This window comes from Hibiscus syriacus, unplaced genomic scaffold (assembly GCF_006381635.1).
Source record: "Hibiscus syriacus cultivar Baekdansim isolate YM2019G1 unplaced genomic scaffold, ASM638163v2 tig00002840_pilon, whole genome shotgun sequence".
Taxonomy (NCBI): domain Eukaryota; kingdom Viridiplantae; phylum Streptophyta; class Magnoliopsida; order Malvales; family Malvaceae; genus Hibiscus; species Hibiscus syriacus.
The window spans coordinates 827,273-840,217 of NW_024061947.1; the positions used below are offsets into that span (position 1 = coordinate 827,273).

The following is a 12,945-nucleotide window of genomic DNA, read 5'->3' on the forward strand; positions in this document are numbered from 1 at the left end:
TTGTTTCTACCCGGACATGATTTCTATCCCTCATGTTATTTTCTTGAACATATCCTAACCACATATATTTCTAATTCGCATGCTTTGAACATTAAAAATAAAGCAAGAAATAAATCAAGCATCCTAGGTTTTGAATGAAGTTTTGGGGTGGGCTCTAATTCCTTGCATCATGACTGTTTGGTTCTAAAAAAGGTACTCGAGTTATCCTTGTCGGTGCCCCCTTGGGCCTGCCAGACCCCCAGTCCTAAGCCCATCACAGGCTCTTATGGACCAAGTTAAACTCGAGAGGATACATTCCCTTATTTCTGTACAGAGAATAAATTCACACTAAGACATAAGGTATATGAATCCCAAAGGTTACTTGCTAGGCCTATACGAAAAATTTATTCCCATGAAGGTGTCGCTTTCGCCCCCACTTAAAAAAAATGGTTTGGAGCTCACGTATAGATCTTGAGATGAATGATGTCTTTTGAAACAGGCTGAAATAATTAGAAAACTATTAGTCCAACTATTTATTTGAAAAAATAATCAAAGAAAAATAACAAGGAATGAAATGATAAATTATAATATAAACTTGCAACTTTTACGTAGGAAGACAACCTCGAATCATTTTTTGCCTAACTCTCTTAACGTCATAGTGGAGTCGCCAAACTGTCGTAACCGTCCTTTGAGTGGTCTCACAATTAAGTTTCAACTTAAATTGATGTGTTGGAGTCGCCACCGATCATTTTAATTTAGGTTGATCAGACACCTTAACTTACCGTTTGTCTAATCTACGACTTACCATAAATTAGTTGAATTTGGGAGTCGATTACAGTTAAGGAAGAATTAGCACCCTTGCACTGCCCTTTCAGTACCAATTTGATTTCCCGATTGTCTTAATTACGAAAATTTAAATTTAAATTTAAAGGTTTAATCCGAATTACTTACCTATGACTAATTTTGAAGTTAAAAATAGCCTAAAAATGTAAAATTAAAGTAAAATTAAAATATATTGTAAAATACAAAAAGTAGGTTAGGGTACCAAATTCTTAAAAAAAGAACTAAACTTAAAGAAATTAAAGATTCATGGGGTTAAATTAATATTAAATGAAGGCTGCAAAACAAGATAAAAAAATTAAGGTTCCAATTTGCAAAGTAGGGAAAATATAAACAGGGAATTAGTTGAATTAATTCAAAATTCAAAGGCAAAATTACAACAGGGAACCAAAATGAATTACGCATCAAAAGTCTAGGGACTGCGAAAAGAATTTAAAAATTTAGTAATTACATATAGGTTCTCTTATAAGTAGCCCAAAAAATCTCAAATTTCAATCATCTTCACTCATTTCACCAAAATCAAACCCCCCACCTCTCTCAAATCCTCTCCACTTTTCCTCCCAATCAACCAAAAGCCGGCCACCCACCGACGAAGCCCAGCCGCCCGGACCGCAGCTCCGACCACCCCTACCGGTGGTTGAAAAACCTAAACTACTCCCTATCAATTCCTGTCAACGTCCCGAAACCAAAACTGACCCCAAATATCAAAATAATCCTCCCATCGAAGTAGATATAGGCCTAAAGTTTCAGTTTTTTACCTTTTCCGGCTAGTCTCTTCCCCTTCCCCACGACGTCCCTCCGAGCTCTAGTGGTGATTTCTCCTTCAAACGAAATCAAGACTTAATGTATTCTCTTTGTGATTTTTTAGTAATCCGAGTGTTATTTTTTCTTGATTTTTGTATGCTTGCTACTCGATTCCTTCCCCTGCTTAGCTTCATCGAAGGCCTTTTTATAGCACTTGAAAAGGGAATGTTTCCCTTTAATCGAGTCATTGTAATCCCGATTTTGTTAGGATTTTATTTGTATGTTTGGATGTGGTTGATTTTTCCGTAATTTGTTGTTGAAAAATAAGGGGAGTTTCCCCTCCGATTTGCTCCTTGGTTTTGTTCCGATTTTGCTGTTTTAAGCTTCGGTTTGGTGACCTTGCTGCCGCGTGGCCTCCACACGCCGTTGAATAGTGATCGTTGGGTTTCTCTGGTGCGTTTTCAATTGTTGGATCGAAGAGCCGGATCCAACAACCCTGTTGATGTAGTTTTGATGCTTACATGAGGAAACCTTAATCTGTTGAGTCAAGCTATTGGGCTTCCTCTTGGACCAGATTGGACTTGGACTCTTTATTGGATCTAAAAATAAAAACATTATTAATAAATAAAATAATATAACATAATATAATAACTATAATATATATATTATATAATAGTAAATAATATACTATAATAATATAAATACTATAATGTATAATATATAATAAATAATATAATACTATAATATGTATATTATAATAATATAATAATAAATATATACTATAATATATAATATATGACAAATATATATACTATAATGTATATTATATAATATAATACTATAATATATATATATATAATATGCTATATAATATAATATATAATATAATATGTATTATAATATAATATATATTATACAATAAAATATATAATATACTATATTGTATACTATATAAAAATAACATAAAATGATAAAGACGAAAATAGGTGTCTACACTAAATCTCTATCTAATCCAATCATGTTTGATTTAAATCCCCAATAGACCAAAACCGGAAAGAAAAAAAAAAGCTGAAAAGATTTGTGGGCAACGTTTTCAATGACTCGGTACTTAGTCCAGAAAAGAAAAAGAAAGAAAGAGAGTTTTTGGTACATGTGCCTATTTTTTTATTGAACTTATAGCTTAGCATCTTATGTCAAAATCATCCTAATGGGGGATGAAATATCCACTCAAAAAATCATCTTTTAAAAGCTTAAAACTTAAATTGAATTACATGTAATTCATCATGGGCGTATAGACTTGTGAAAATTGGGAGAAAGGGTATTGCATATTGATGTAATGCAAACGCAAAAAGGCAAAAAAGAAAAATAAAAAAAAAAGAAAAGCAGAAGCGTGGGATGGAGAAAGTGAGTGTGTCCAAAGAAACAGGAAGGCATGCACTTTCCTTTTATGTTTAATTATTAGCAATGGTAAAAGATACAGATTGCATTGCAATTTTTTCAGAGATGTATGCTGATCTGCTCTCAAAATAGACTATAGTTTGTGGGTTTGGTTGTCCAACATGTTGCAGCTTTTAACAGGGCGATGCTTCTATTTCCCTTGGAGTCTCCTATACATGCATTGACTTTTGGTTTTGTCAAAATGAACTCTTTTTGGGAATGTTTTTGTTGCTGTTGGGTAATTTCATTCATTACATGGCAACGTTTGTGTCTGGTTTTGCGGTGGGTTTCACAGCAGTATGGCAATTAGCTTTGGTGACACTTGCAGTGGTTCCACTCATTGATGTCATTGGAGCAATCCATACCATAACATTAGCCAAGCTCCTGCAAAAAGCCAAGAAGCTTTATCACAAGGAATATATATATATATATATATATATATATATATATATATATGTGTGTGTTTGTGTGTTTGTATATATACACCTTTTCCTCTGATTCAATGTCTGGTATTTGCTAATTGCGAGTCGAATTGCAGACAGTGGTTCAAATCCGGGTGGTTTTGGCTTTCGTCGGTGAATCGAGGGCATTACAAGCCTACTCTTCAGCACTGAGAGTTGCACAAAAGATTGGTTATAAATCTGGTTTTGCAAAGGGAATGGGATTAGGGGCAACTTACTTTGTTGTTTTTTGCTGTTATGCTCTTCTTCTCTGGTACGGTGGTTATCTGGTTAGGCATCATTACACCAGTGGAGGGCTTGCCAATGCCATCATGTTCGCGGTTATGATCGACGGATTGTGAGTACTTTGTTTCTGCTCTTCCTTTTCACTTTGTTTTTGTTCATGTTTTGCTCAAAGACAACCATTTACATTGATAGGGGATTGGGGCAGTCTGCACCAAGCTTGTCTGCATTTGCAAAGGCCAAAGTGGCAGCAGCGAAAATCTTCAGTGTTATTGATCATAAGCCTAGCATCGATTGGAACAGAGACTCGGGTTTGGAGTTGGAATCGGTTACTGGTCTAGTTGAGCTCAAAAATGTGGATTTTGCATACCCTTCGAGGCCAAATGTAAAGATCCTTAACAATGTTTCCCTATGTGTTCCTTCTGGAAAAACCATAGCTTTGGTGCGAAGCAGCGGTTCGGGAAAAAGCACCATGGTCTCCCTCATTGAGAGATTCTACGATCTCACCTCAGGTAAACCATGTCAAAGGCATATATGTATTCGATGTTCTCTAAGAAATCAGGTAGCATAGCTTTTAGGATCGGAAAGTCGGGTTAATTAACGTGCTTTGTGTAGGAGAAGTGATGCTAGATGGGCATGACATAAAGACATTAAAGCTGAGATGGTTGAGGCAACAAATAGGACTTGTGAGCCAAGAGCCTGCACTTTTTGCAACCACAATTAAAGAAAACATTCTTTTGGGGAGGCCTGATGAAAATGAAATCTAGATCGAAGAAGCTGCAAGAGTGGCTAATGCCCATTCATTCATTGTGAGGCTTCCAGAGACGGTTTCAAAACTCAGGTTTAGATACTCGAAGATGGTTCATTTGGTATCAATTTAATTATTGCTTTGCATTTCACCAAATAGTTAATATATGAAAATGGTAGGTTGGGGAGAGAGGACTTCAACTCTCAGGCGGCAGAAGCAGAGAATTGCTATAGCAGGGCAATGCTGAAGAATCCAGCAATCTTGCTCTTGGTTGAAGCACCTAGTGCACTGGACTGCGAGTTGGAAACGGTAGTCCAAGAATCCCTTGATCGGTTTATTATTGGGAGGACAACTCTTGTAATTGCTCATCGTCTTTCCACCATTCGGAAGGCGGATCTTGTAGCTGTACTCCAGGAGGGGAGTGTTTCAGAAATTGGGACACATGATGAGCTCATTGCCAAAGGAGAAAACGGTGCCTATGCCAAACTCTTTCAAATGCAAGAGGCAGCACATGAAACTGCCATTAACAATGCTTGAAAAAGTAGTGCAAGGTAGCTTCCGTAAGTTTTCATATGTTTGTTTGTATCTCGAGAAGCCTTGCGTCTTTTAGAATGTTATCTGTTATCATGGTTCTTCTGCTGGCCTTCTAGTGCTAGGAACTCAGTAAGCTCACCGATCATTGCCCGGAACTCATCATATGGTCGATCTCCAAATTTACGCAGGCTTTCCGACTTTTCTACTTTGATTTTAGCCTTTCCCTCGACCGATTCCACCCTAGTTACCGAATGGAAAAGCTTGCCTTCAAGGAGCAAGCAAGTTCCTTCTGGCGCCTTGTGAAAATGAATTCACCAGAATGGGTTTATGATTTAGTTGGTTCTATAGGCTCCGTTATCAGCGGATCCCTTAGTGCTTTCTTTGCATATGTTCTAAGTGCCGTGCTCAGTGTCTACTCCAACCCGGACCATGCTTACGTGGTCAGGGAAATCAGGAAATACTGCTATTTGTTAATCGGACTATCATCAGCTGCCCTTCTCTTCAACACACTACAGCATTCCTTTTGGGATATTGTGGGAGAAAACCTCACAAAACGTGTGCGCAAAAAGACGCTGGCGGCAATATTGAAAAATGAAATGGCATGGTTTGATCAGGAAGAAAATGAAAGTGCTACGATCGCAGCAAGGTTAGCTCTGGATGCCAACAATATCTGATCAGCCATTGGAGACTGGATTTCATTTATTGTGCAGAACACAGCACTCGTGCTTGTTGCTTGCACTGCTGGTTTTGTTTTGCAGTGGCGCCTTGCCCTCGTCCTCGTTGCAGTCTTCCCTGTGGTTGTAGCAGTAACTGTTTTGCAGGTTTGTTTCTAAAACTGATCCTTTGCACTCAAGCATGGCATCGTCAAGTACTAATCTTGTCTAAAAGCTGATCATTTACCTCACAATAACCTATATTTGTTGGATTTTCAACAGAAAATGTTTCTAAAGGTTTCTCAAGAGATCTAGAAGCTGCACATGCCAAGGCCACTCAACTAGCTGGAGAGGCCATTGCCAATGTAAGAACTGTAGCTGCCGTCAATTCGGAGAACAAAATCATTGGCCTTTTCTCTTTGAGCCTTCAAACTCCTCTGAAACGCTGCTTCTGAAAAGGACAAATTGCAGGAAGCGGATTCGGGGTCGCTCAGTTTGCACTATATTGCTTCTTATGCACCTGGTCTTTGGTATGCTTCATGGCTTGTGAAGCATGGGATCTCTGATTTTTCGAAAACAATCCGAGTCTTTATGATTCTCATGGTCTCCGTCAATGGTGCAGCGGAAACATTGACCCTGGCTCCTGACTTCATCAAGGGAGGTCAAGCCATGCGGTCAGTCATTGATCTACTTGACCGTAAAACCAAGATCGAGCCTGATTACCCTGTTGCCACACAAGTTCCAGACCATCTTCATGGAGATGTTGATCCGAGTGGATGCGGTAAAAGCTCGGTGATTGCACTTATACAAAGATTCTATGACCTCTCATCTGGACGTGTTATGATAGATGGCAAAGACATTAGGAAGTACAACCTCAAATCCCTGAGAAAACACATTGCAATTGTTCCACAAGAGCCTTGCCTCTTTGCATCCACCATCTATGAAAATATTGCCTATGGGTCCGAATCTGCAACCGAGGCCCAGATATCATTGAGCCAGCTACACTAACCAACGCCCACAAGTTTGTATCCTCATTGACCGATGGTTACAAAACGTTTGTTGGGGAGAGGGATTCAACTTTCAGGGGGACAAAAACAGAGAATTGCCATTGCAAGGGCTCTTGTGAGAAAAGCGGAGCTTATGCTGCTCGATGAAGCAACCAGTGCCCTTGATGCCGAATCTGAGAGCTCGGTCCAAGAGGCTCTAAAGCATGCTTGCTCGGGTAAAACTACGATCGTGATTGCTCATCGGTTATCTACAATTAGGAATGCTCATGTAATTGCAGTGATTGATGAAGGAAAAGTTGCAGAGCAAGGATCCCATTCACATTTACTAAAGAACTATCCTGATGGGTGTTATGCTCGGATGATACAATTGCAAAGGTTTACAAACAGCCAAGTGGTTGGCATAACTTCAGGTTCGAGTTCTTCGGTAAAAGCCAAAGATGCCGATGAAAGAGAAGGCTAGTGGATTAACTTCAAGAAATTAGTAGACAAAAGGGGTATATTCCATGTACCCCTTAAGGTTTTTTTGGGTGTTTACTCTGGATTTAATGTTTGAATATGGTATAATAGATGTTCATTATCTTTTTTTTAACCTTGCATTCCATGTATCTTTTTAAAGAAATGATAATGACAACTGTAGTTCCTTGAGAGGAGCATGCTGTTCCATTTCTAGCTTGGATATGCTTCATAATGTCTACCCTACAAGAAGATACAATGAAGAAATACCTAATGCAGACTGCGAATCTCTTAACTTGCTTAACAAACTACACTTTCCTGTATCATATCTAGCAGCACTAGTTAAGGTTCATAAATATTCCTCAAGCAACAAGGAAGTGGTGTATTAAGTACTGTGGATCAATAACCACATAGAAAGTAAGAAATACCGCTAATGACAAGCACTTATCATTATGATTGGGCTTGTAAATGAATCAAACGAACACGAAAGAGGGTATGATCATATTCGTTCGCTTAACTATAACTTAACAAACAAATGACCACGAACAACTAAACCAACATAATTTCTTCTCCTTATTCATTATTGTCTATGCTTGTTCATGTCCGTTCGTTAAAATGATAAACAAACATAAATTTAAAGTATGTTTGTTTCCTTGTAATTAGGTCTATGGATAATGTTTTCCTTATTTTCCAGGCTGAAAACAAATGGTCAATCTAATTCATTTTCATAGTTAACTAAATTTCTTTTGCATTTTCTGAAAAATTACTTATGGTATGATCTCTCGTATGTTATTTTACGAACTTTTCACATTAAAGCATAAACACTGCAAATATTATTATTTTACATGTTAAATATTAATATATTATTTTAGTATTATTTTATTAAAAATATTAATTATTAAATTATATTTCTAGATGATATTATATATGTTATAAATATCTTATTATAATATACAATATTATACTTTTTTAATAATATATAATAAATTATTAGTAAATTAAATATTATTTATTAATTTTATAAAAAATATTATTAAATTATTGAATATTTAAAGCATACTTCTTAAAATATAATATAATAATTTTATTTTAATATTATAATTTTTAATATTTTAATAATATTATTATTTTAATACATAACTAATAATATATTATTCTTATTTTAATAAATAATTAATATAATTTATAATAATTATATTTTAATAAAATAAATAATCTTAATATTTTTATTTATAACATTTTAAATAAATTATTTTTTAAATAAATAATAATATTTATAATGTTTGATATTTTTAATAAATAATTTGTAAAACATTTACTGACCGATGGGAAATGATGTACACAACATCATTCAAACACTGTAAAATAATTTGCAGAAAACGTTTTCCAAGACATAATTCATTTTATGAAACTCATTTTTCGAAATCTTTCTTCCGTGAAACATACAGAACCTTAAACGATTAGGGATGGGCATGAGTCGAGTTTTTGGTCCACCCGACCCGAGAACAAGGAGTCCTCTACCCGACCCGACCCGCCCCGACCAAAACAAGTTTCCACCCGAATCGATATATAACTTAAAAACCCGACCGCAAATAATAAAAAATTATTTTTATTCAATAAAAACAATAACTTAATTGAAAAAATAATATATAGAGAGATATTATTATAATTATTCCTAAATATATAAGGTAAAATTATATATTTTCTTTGGGTCAGGTCGGGTATTTTTCACCCTAAACCCGACCCGACCCAAACCCGATTTTTTTTTTATAAAAAAATCCTACCCAATCGGGTCTGGTCAGAACTTGTCGGATTCGGGTCTCATGCCCATCCCTATATAGCATTTAGGATATATTTTTTCAATCTATCGTGAAATGAAAGAAGAGAAAATAACCTCAGTGACCAAAAATGCCTTATAATATACGATTTTAACCAACTTTTTTTAGATTTGCCAAAATGACCAACTAAATCGCAACGTGATCTCCGGTATCGCAAATCAGTTTCCAGTTTCGCAACGCAAACTTCGACTATCGCATTACGATTTACATATTCGCATTGCGATAGTCCAAGTTCGCGTTGCGATTTATTTCAAGTTCGTTGCGATAGTCGAAGTTCGCGTTGCGATTTATTCCTAATTCGTTGCGATAGTCCAAGTTCGCGTTACGATTTATTCCAAGTTGGTTGCGATAGTCGAAGTTCGCGCCAAACAGCTTACGAACGGTTCATTAAACGTTCAGTTTGTTTATAGGACTACTTATTATTGAATATTTCTATGAACTGGCATCATCAACCCGACCAGAAAGAAACAAATACTAGTTCATAGGATAACTGGAATCCGACAAGTCATTCATCATCGTAACGGGGAAAAAAATGAAACCACTTGTTCGGGCAAGCATTAGAATACAGAAACAAGATGGGTTCTATCACTAAAGCAGAAAGGCAATCAGTTCTCAAGGAACGGTGGACCTTTCATGTGCAATCAGGAGCTCTAACTTCACCCACTGATTGACAGAACAATGAACATCGTTGATGGAGCCAAACAAGCATTGCTCACATTGACATTAATGTTGGTCCATTATCTGGCATGCCCATCCCAGCAGCCAAATCAGCATCAAGTTGAGTATGTGGTGCAGGCCCCAACATCAGCTTCAAACTGAACCCGAGAAAGCATACATCAAACAAAAACATCCTTTCATCTTTCAAGATATGCTAAAAGCAAGCAGTTTTTATTTTTAGCCCATTGGCAGATCTAAGTTGCGACAATCTATTTCAGATTCATATTTGCAATTTGCAAATATGGAGAAATAAAAGGCACTTGTCAAATTCGCATCTTCATTGAAGATTTAAGAAACGAAAATGGAAGCAACTTTACAAGAAAATCAAAGTAAATTTGGCAATACTCCAACTAAGAATGTGCTTACAAGTTTAGTAAGACCATGAAACATAATGTTTAGAACTTGTGATATATAATGTTAGCTCTTTCAGATTCTGCAAACATTTATGCTAAACACTGTAACAACAAAATTTTCTCGACAACACTTGGAACTCATAACACAAATGATGGCTATAAGCATAAAACCAGAGATTTAAATTGCGGTCGCAGTTACATTTTCGATCGCGTTGCGTTTATCATGGTTGCGGACATAACGGATGTTATCGTGCTCACTACGAGTATCACGGACGTGAATTTTTTTTAAAAAATTACACAACTTATTATAAAATATAATAATTATAATTATAAAAAATCATTTTTAATGATTTTTAGAGAGATTTCTAACACATATAAACTTCTATTAGTACGTGAACATAAATTTTAAAAATTGAGTTCAACGTGGAGTGGGAGCTGCACAAAGTTTTCAATGCAACAATTAGATGTTACTAAAAAAATAAATGTTTATCGAAATCTTAAAACTACAAAAGAACAAATTAACCTATAAAATTACCCATTATTTATATACAAGAAACATGAAAATAGAATTAGAATTTAGAAATATAAACAATCCATTACTTCTATTATCAATAATATAATAAAAATAATAATCATTACCAATAATGAAAAAAATAAGCTTATTGCATAGAATACTAAATTATAAAAATAATTTTAGTGTATAAAATTTAAATTGAACATTCAATCTCACAAATAAATCTTAACCCATTTAAAAAAAATAACCCATAAAATTACCCATTATTATTCATTTACCAAAATAAAAAAAAATAATTTAAAACTCATAAAATTAAAAATAGCCATCATTTATTTAAAAGAAAACCCACCGATACTATAGGCTTATAACCCAAATCTAATTAAATTATTGGGTCTGTTTTGGTCCAAAACCAAAACATTAAAAGTAAAAAAAATGTTATTTAAAACATAAAACATTAATAAAATAAAAAAATTATTAACTCCCCAAATCCCTTCTTCTTCTATGGCATGCTTGCGTGAGAAAGGGGACAAAGGCAAAACAAAAATAAGAGAAAATTGATTTTAATTTTTTTTTAAAAAAAAATCGTCTATTTTCTTGTTTATTTTTTAAGTTCTTAAACTTACTTTTCTTTCTACGTCGATTCCTACTGAAAATACCCAAATTTTTTTTTCTCAAAATTTTGCATGTTACACCAAAAGAAAAACAAGGAATAAGCAGTTAAAGGAAGAAGCAAGAAACAAGATGATCAGGTATTTATTCAATTGGGTTATTTTTTCTTTTGTTTTGAATGATTGAATCCTTGTTCTTGACTTGGTGTGTTGTTGACTTGGTTTAACGGGAAAAAACGGCAATAACAGTCCATTATCACCGCGATCAGCCATTAGCCATTATGTTGCCATTGCCGGCTATTAGTGTGAATCCGCTTCACACCACTATTTTGGACAATAACAGTAACAGACGGTGCTACAATATAACGGCCATTATACAGCGACGCAGCCGCTATTTGAATCCCAGCATAAAACCTCTAGTAGCTAAAAACAAAAGGAGATACAGTGCCAAGAATAAGAGCATGAAAACAATTGCTCACCGTTTTTTGTGTCGTTTCGTCTTGAAATGTTCATCTCTCACAGTTGAATTCGCAAAATATCGGCTGAATAAGTAAAAAGAAATATATTGAAACATATCTAAAATATGGCAGACTAGAATTCAATTTTCATTTTTACAGAAACAAAAACAATAGCTTAAGCAAATTAAAAAATTAAATTCATAAACAAATTGTACTTACTCGCAGTGTAAGCAGTAATATTGACCCATTCCAGGCAAATCCTCATCGCGAGGCAACGGTTTCTTCTCGGAATCACCCTTTTGCAGCTCGTCATAAACGGCGTCATCACGTGAATCAAGAATTTCCCCGTTAAGGGGAAAAATAAATAATTGCATGAGAATAAACTTTTATCATAAGAAAGGAAATTTTCATTCAATTAAACTGAAAAAAAAAAGGATATCTTTGAGGAGGAACTTGTCGCGGCGAGCTGTTTTGTGAGAATATCTTCGCTTCTTTACTTTCCTGCTTGGGCATTTTCCTCCCATTGTTTTCTCTTCCTACTGGAATTATTTTGAATAGCTTTTGACTGCGATTAGGGGATTTAGGGTTTTGTAGCATACTCCTTGTAAAACCCTAGTTGAAAAAGAGAATCAATGGGCTTGTCTTTGGATTTTATTCGACTGGTAACGTAAAGAACGATGTCGTTTAGTTGCATAATCTTTTGTTATTGCCTGAAACCTCGTCTTTATTTACCTTGTCTTTAAGCCCATGCTTAGAAGAATTGGTTGATGGAAATCATGAATTTATTTATATCATTTTCATTATAAAATGTTAGGTAAACTACATGTTTAGTACCCTAATTATCAAATTTTATTTTACATTGATCATCTAGTTATTTTTGTTTCAAAATCATACTTAATTTTGGTTTCATTTTGATCACCCACCAATAAAAAAATTGACTTCTCGTCATAAGGTAATGCTACATCATCATTGATTTTTTTTAAATGTCATATCAACGATTATGTTAAAATTTTAATGATTGGTTATCAAAATATAATGTTAGGTACGATTTATAGAAATAAAAATAATAGTAGAATGACCAAAATAAAATAAAAAGTGATTGTTGAAATACTAAACATACAATTTACCCTAATATAATCGTCTCATCATGATTGTGTGGTCGATGTTTTTTTTTCTTTGAAGAATGTAGTCCATTTTTCAAATGTGTTTATGTTTTTAGTTAAACTTGTTTAAAGATCAAATTAATCGGTTAAGTTTACAAATTGATTACTCATTTATAATTTGAGTAAACTTTAAAATCTAATATTTAAGATTTATATTCGACTCAACTCATAGCTAGGGCTACGACTGATGATGGTTGTTATTCCTTAAGATCTTGG

General features: G+C 34.7%; 1 protein-coding gene and 1 pseudogene across 1 annotated transcript; one reads left to right on the forward strand and one right to left on the reverse strand.

The window, feature by feature from the left end:
• The first annotated feature begins 3,843 nt into the window (after positions 1-3,843).
• On the forward strand, positions 3,844-7,109 carry LOC120154236 (annotated as a pseudogene).
• Positions 7,110-9,511: 2,402 nt separating this feature from the next.
• LOC120153055 (zinc finger protein 593-like) lies at positions 9,512-12,107 on the reverse strand. Its single transcript, XM_039165074.1, has 5 exons — positions 12,006-12,107; positions 11,786-11,894; positions 11,588-11,650; positions 9,628-9,731; positions 9,512-9,597 (listed from the first exon to the last, which is right to left on the reverse strand). Exons 1-4 carry the CDS (start codon positions 12,088-12,090, stop codon positions 9,629-9,631), a joined length of 360 nt encoding a protein of 119 aa, XP_039021005.1. The 5' UTR covers positions 12,091-12,107; the 3' UTR covers positions 9,512-9,597; position 9,628.
• Between the last annotated feature and the right edge of the window lie 838 nt (positions 12,108-12,945).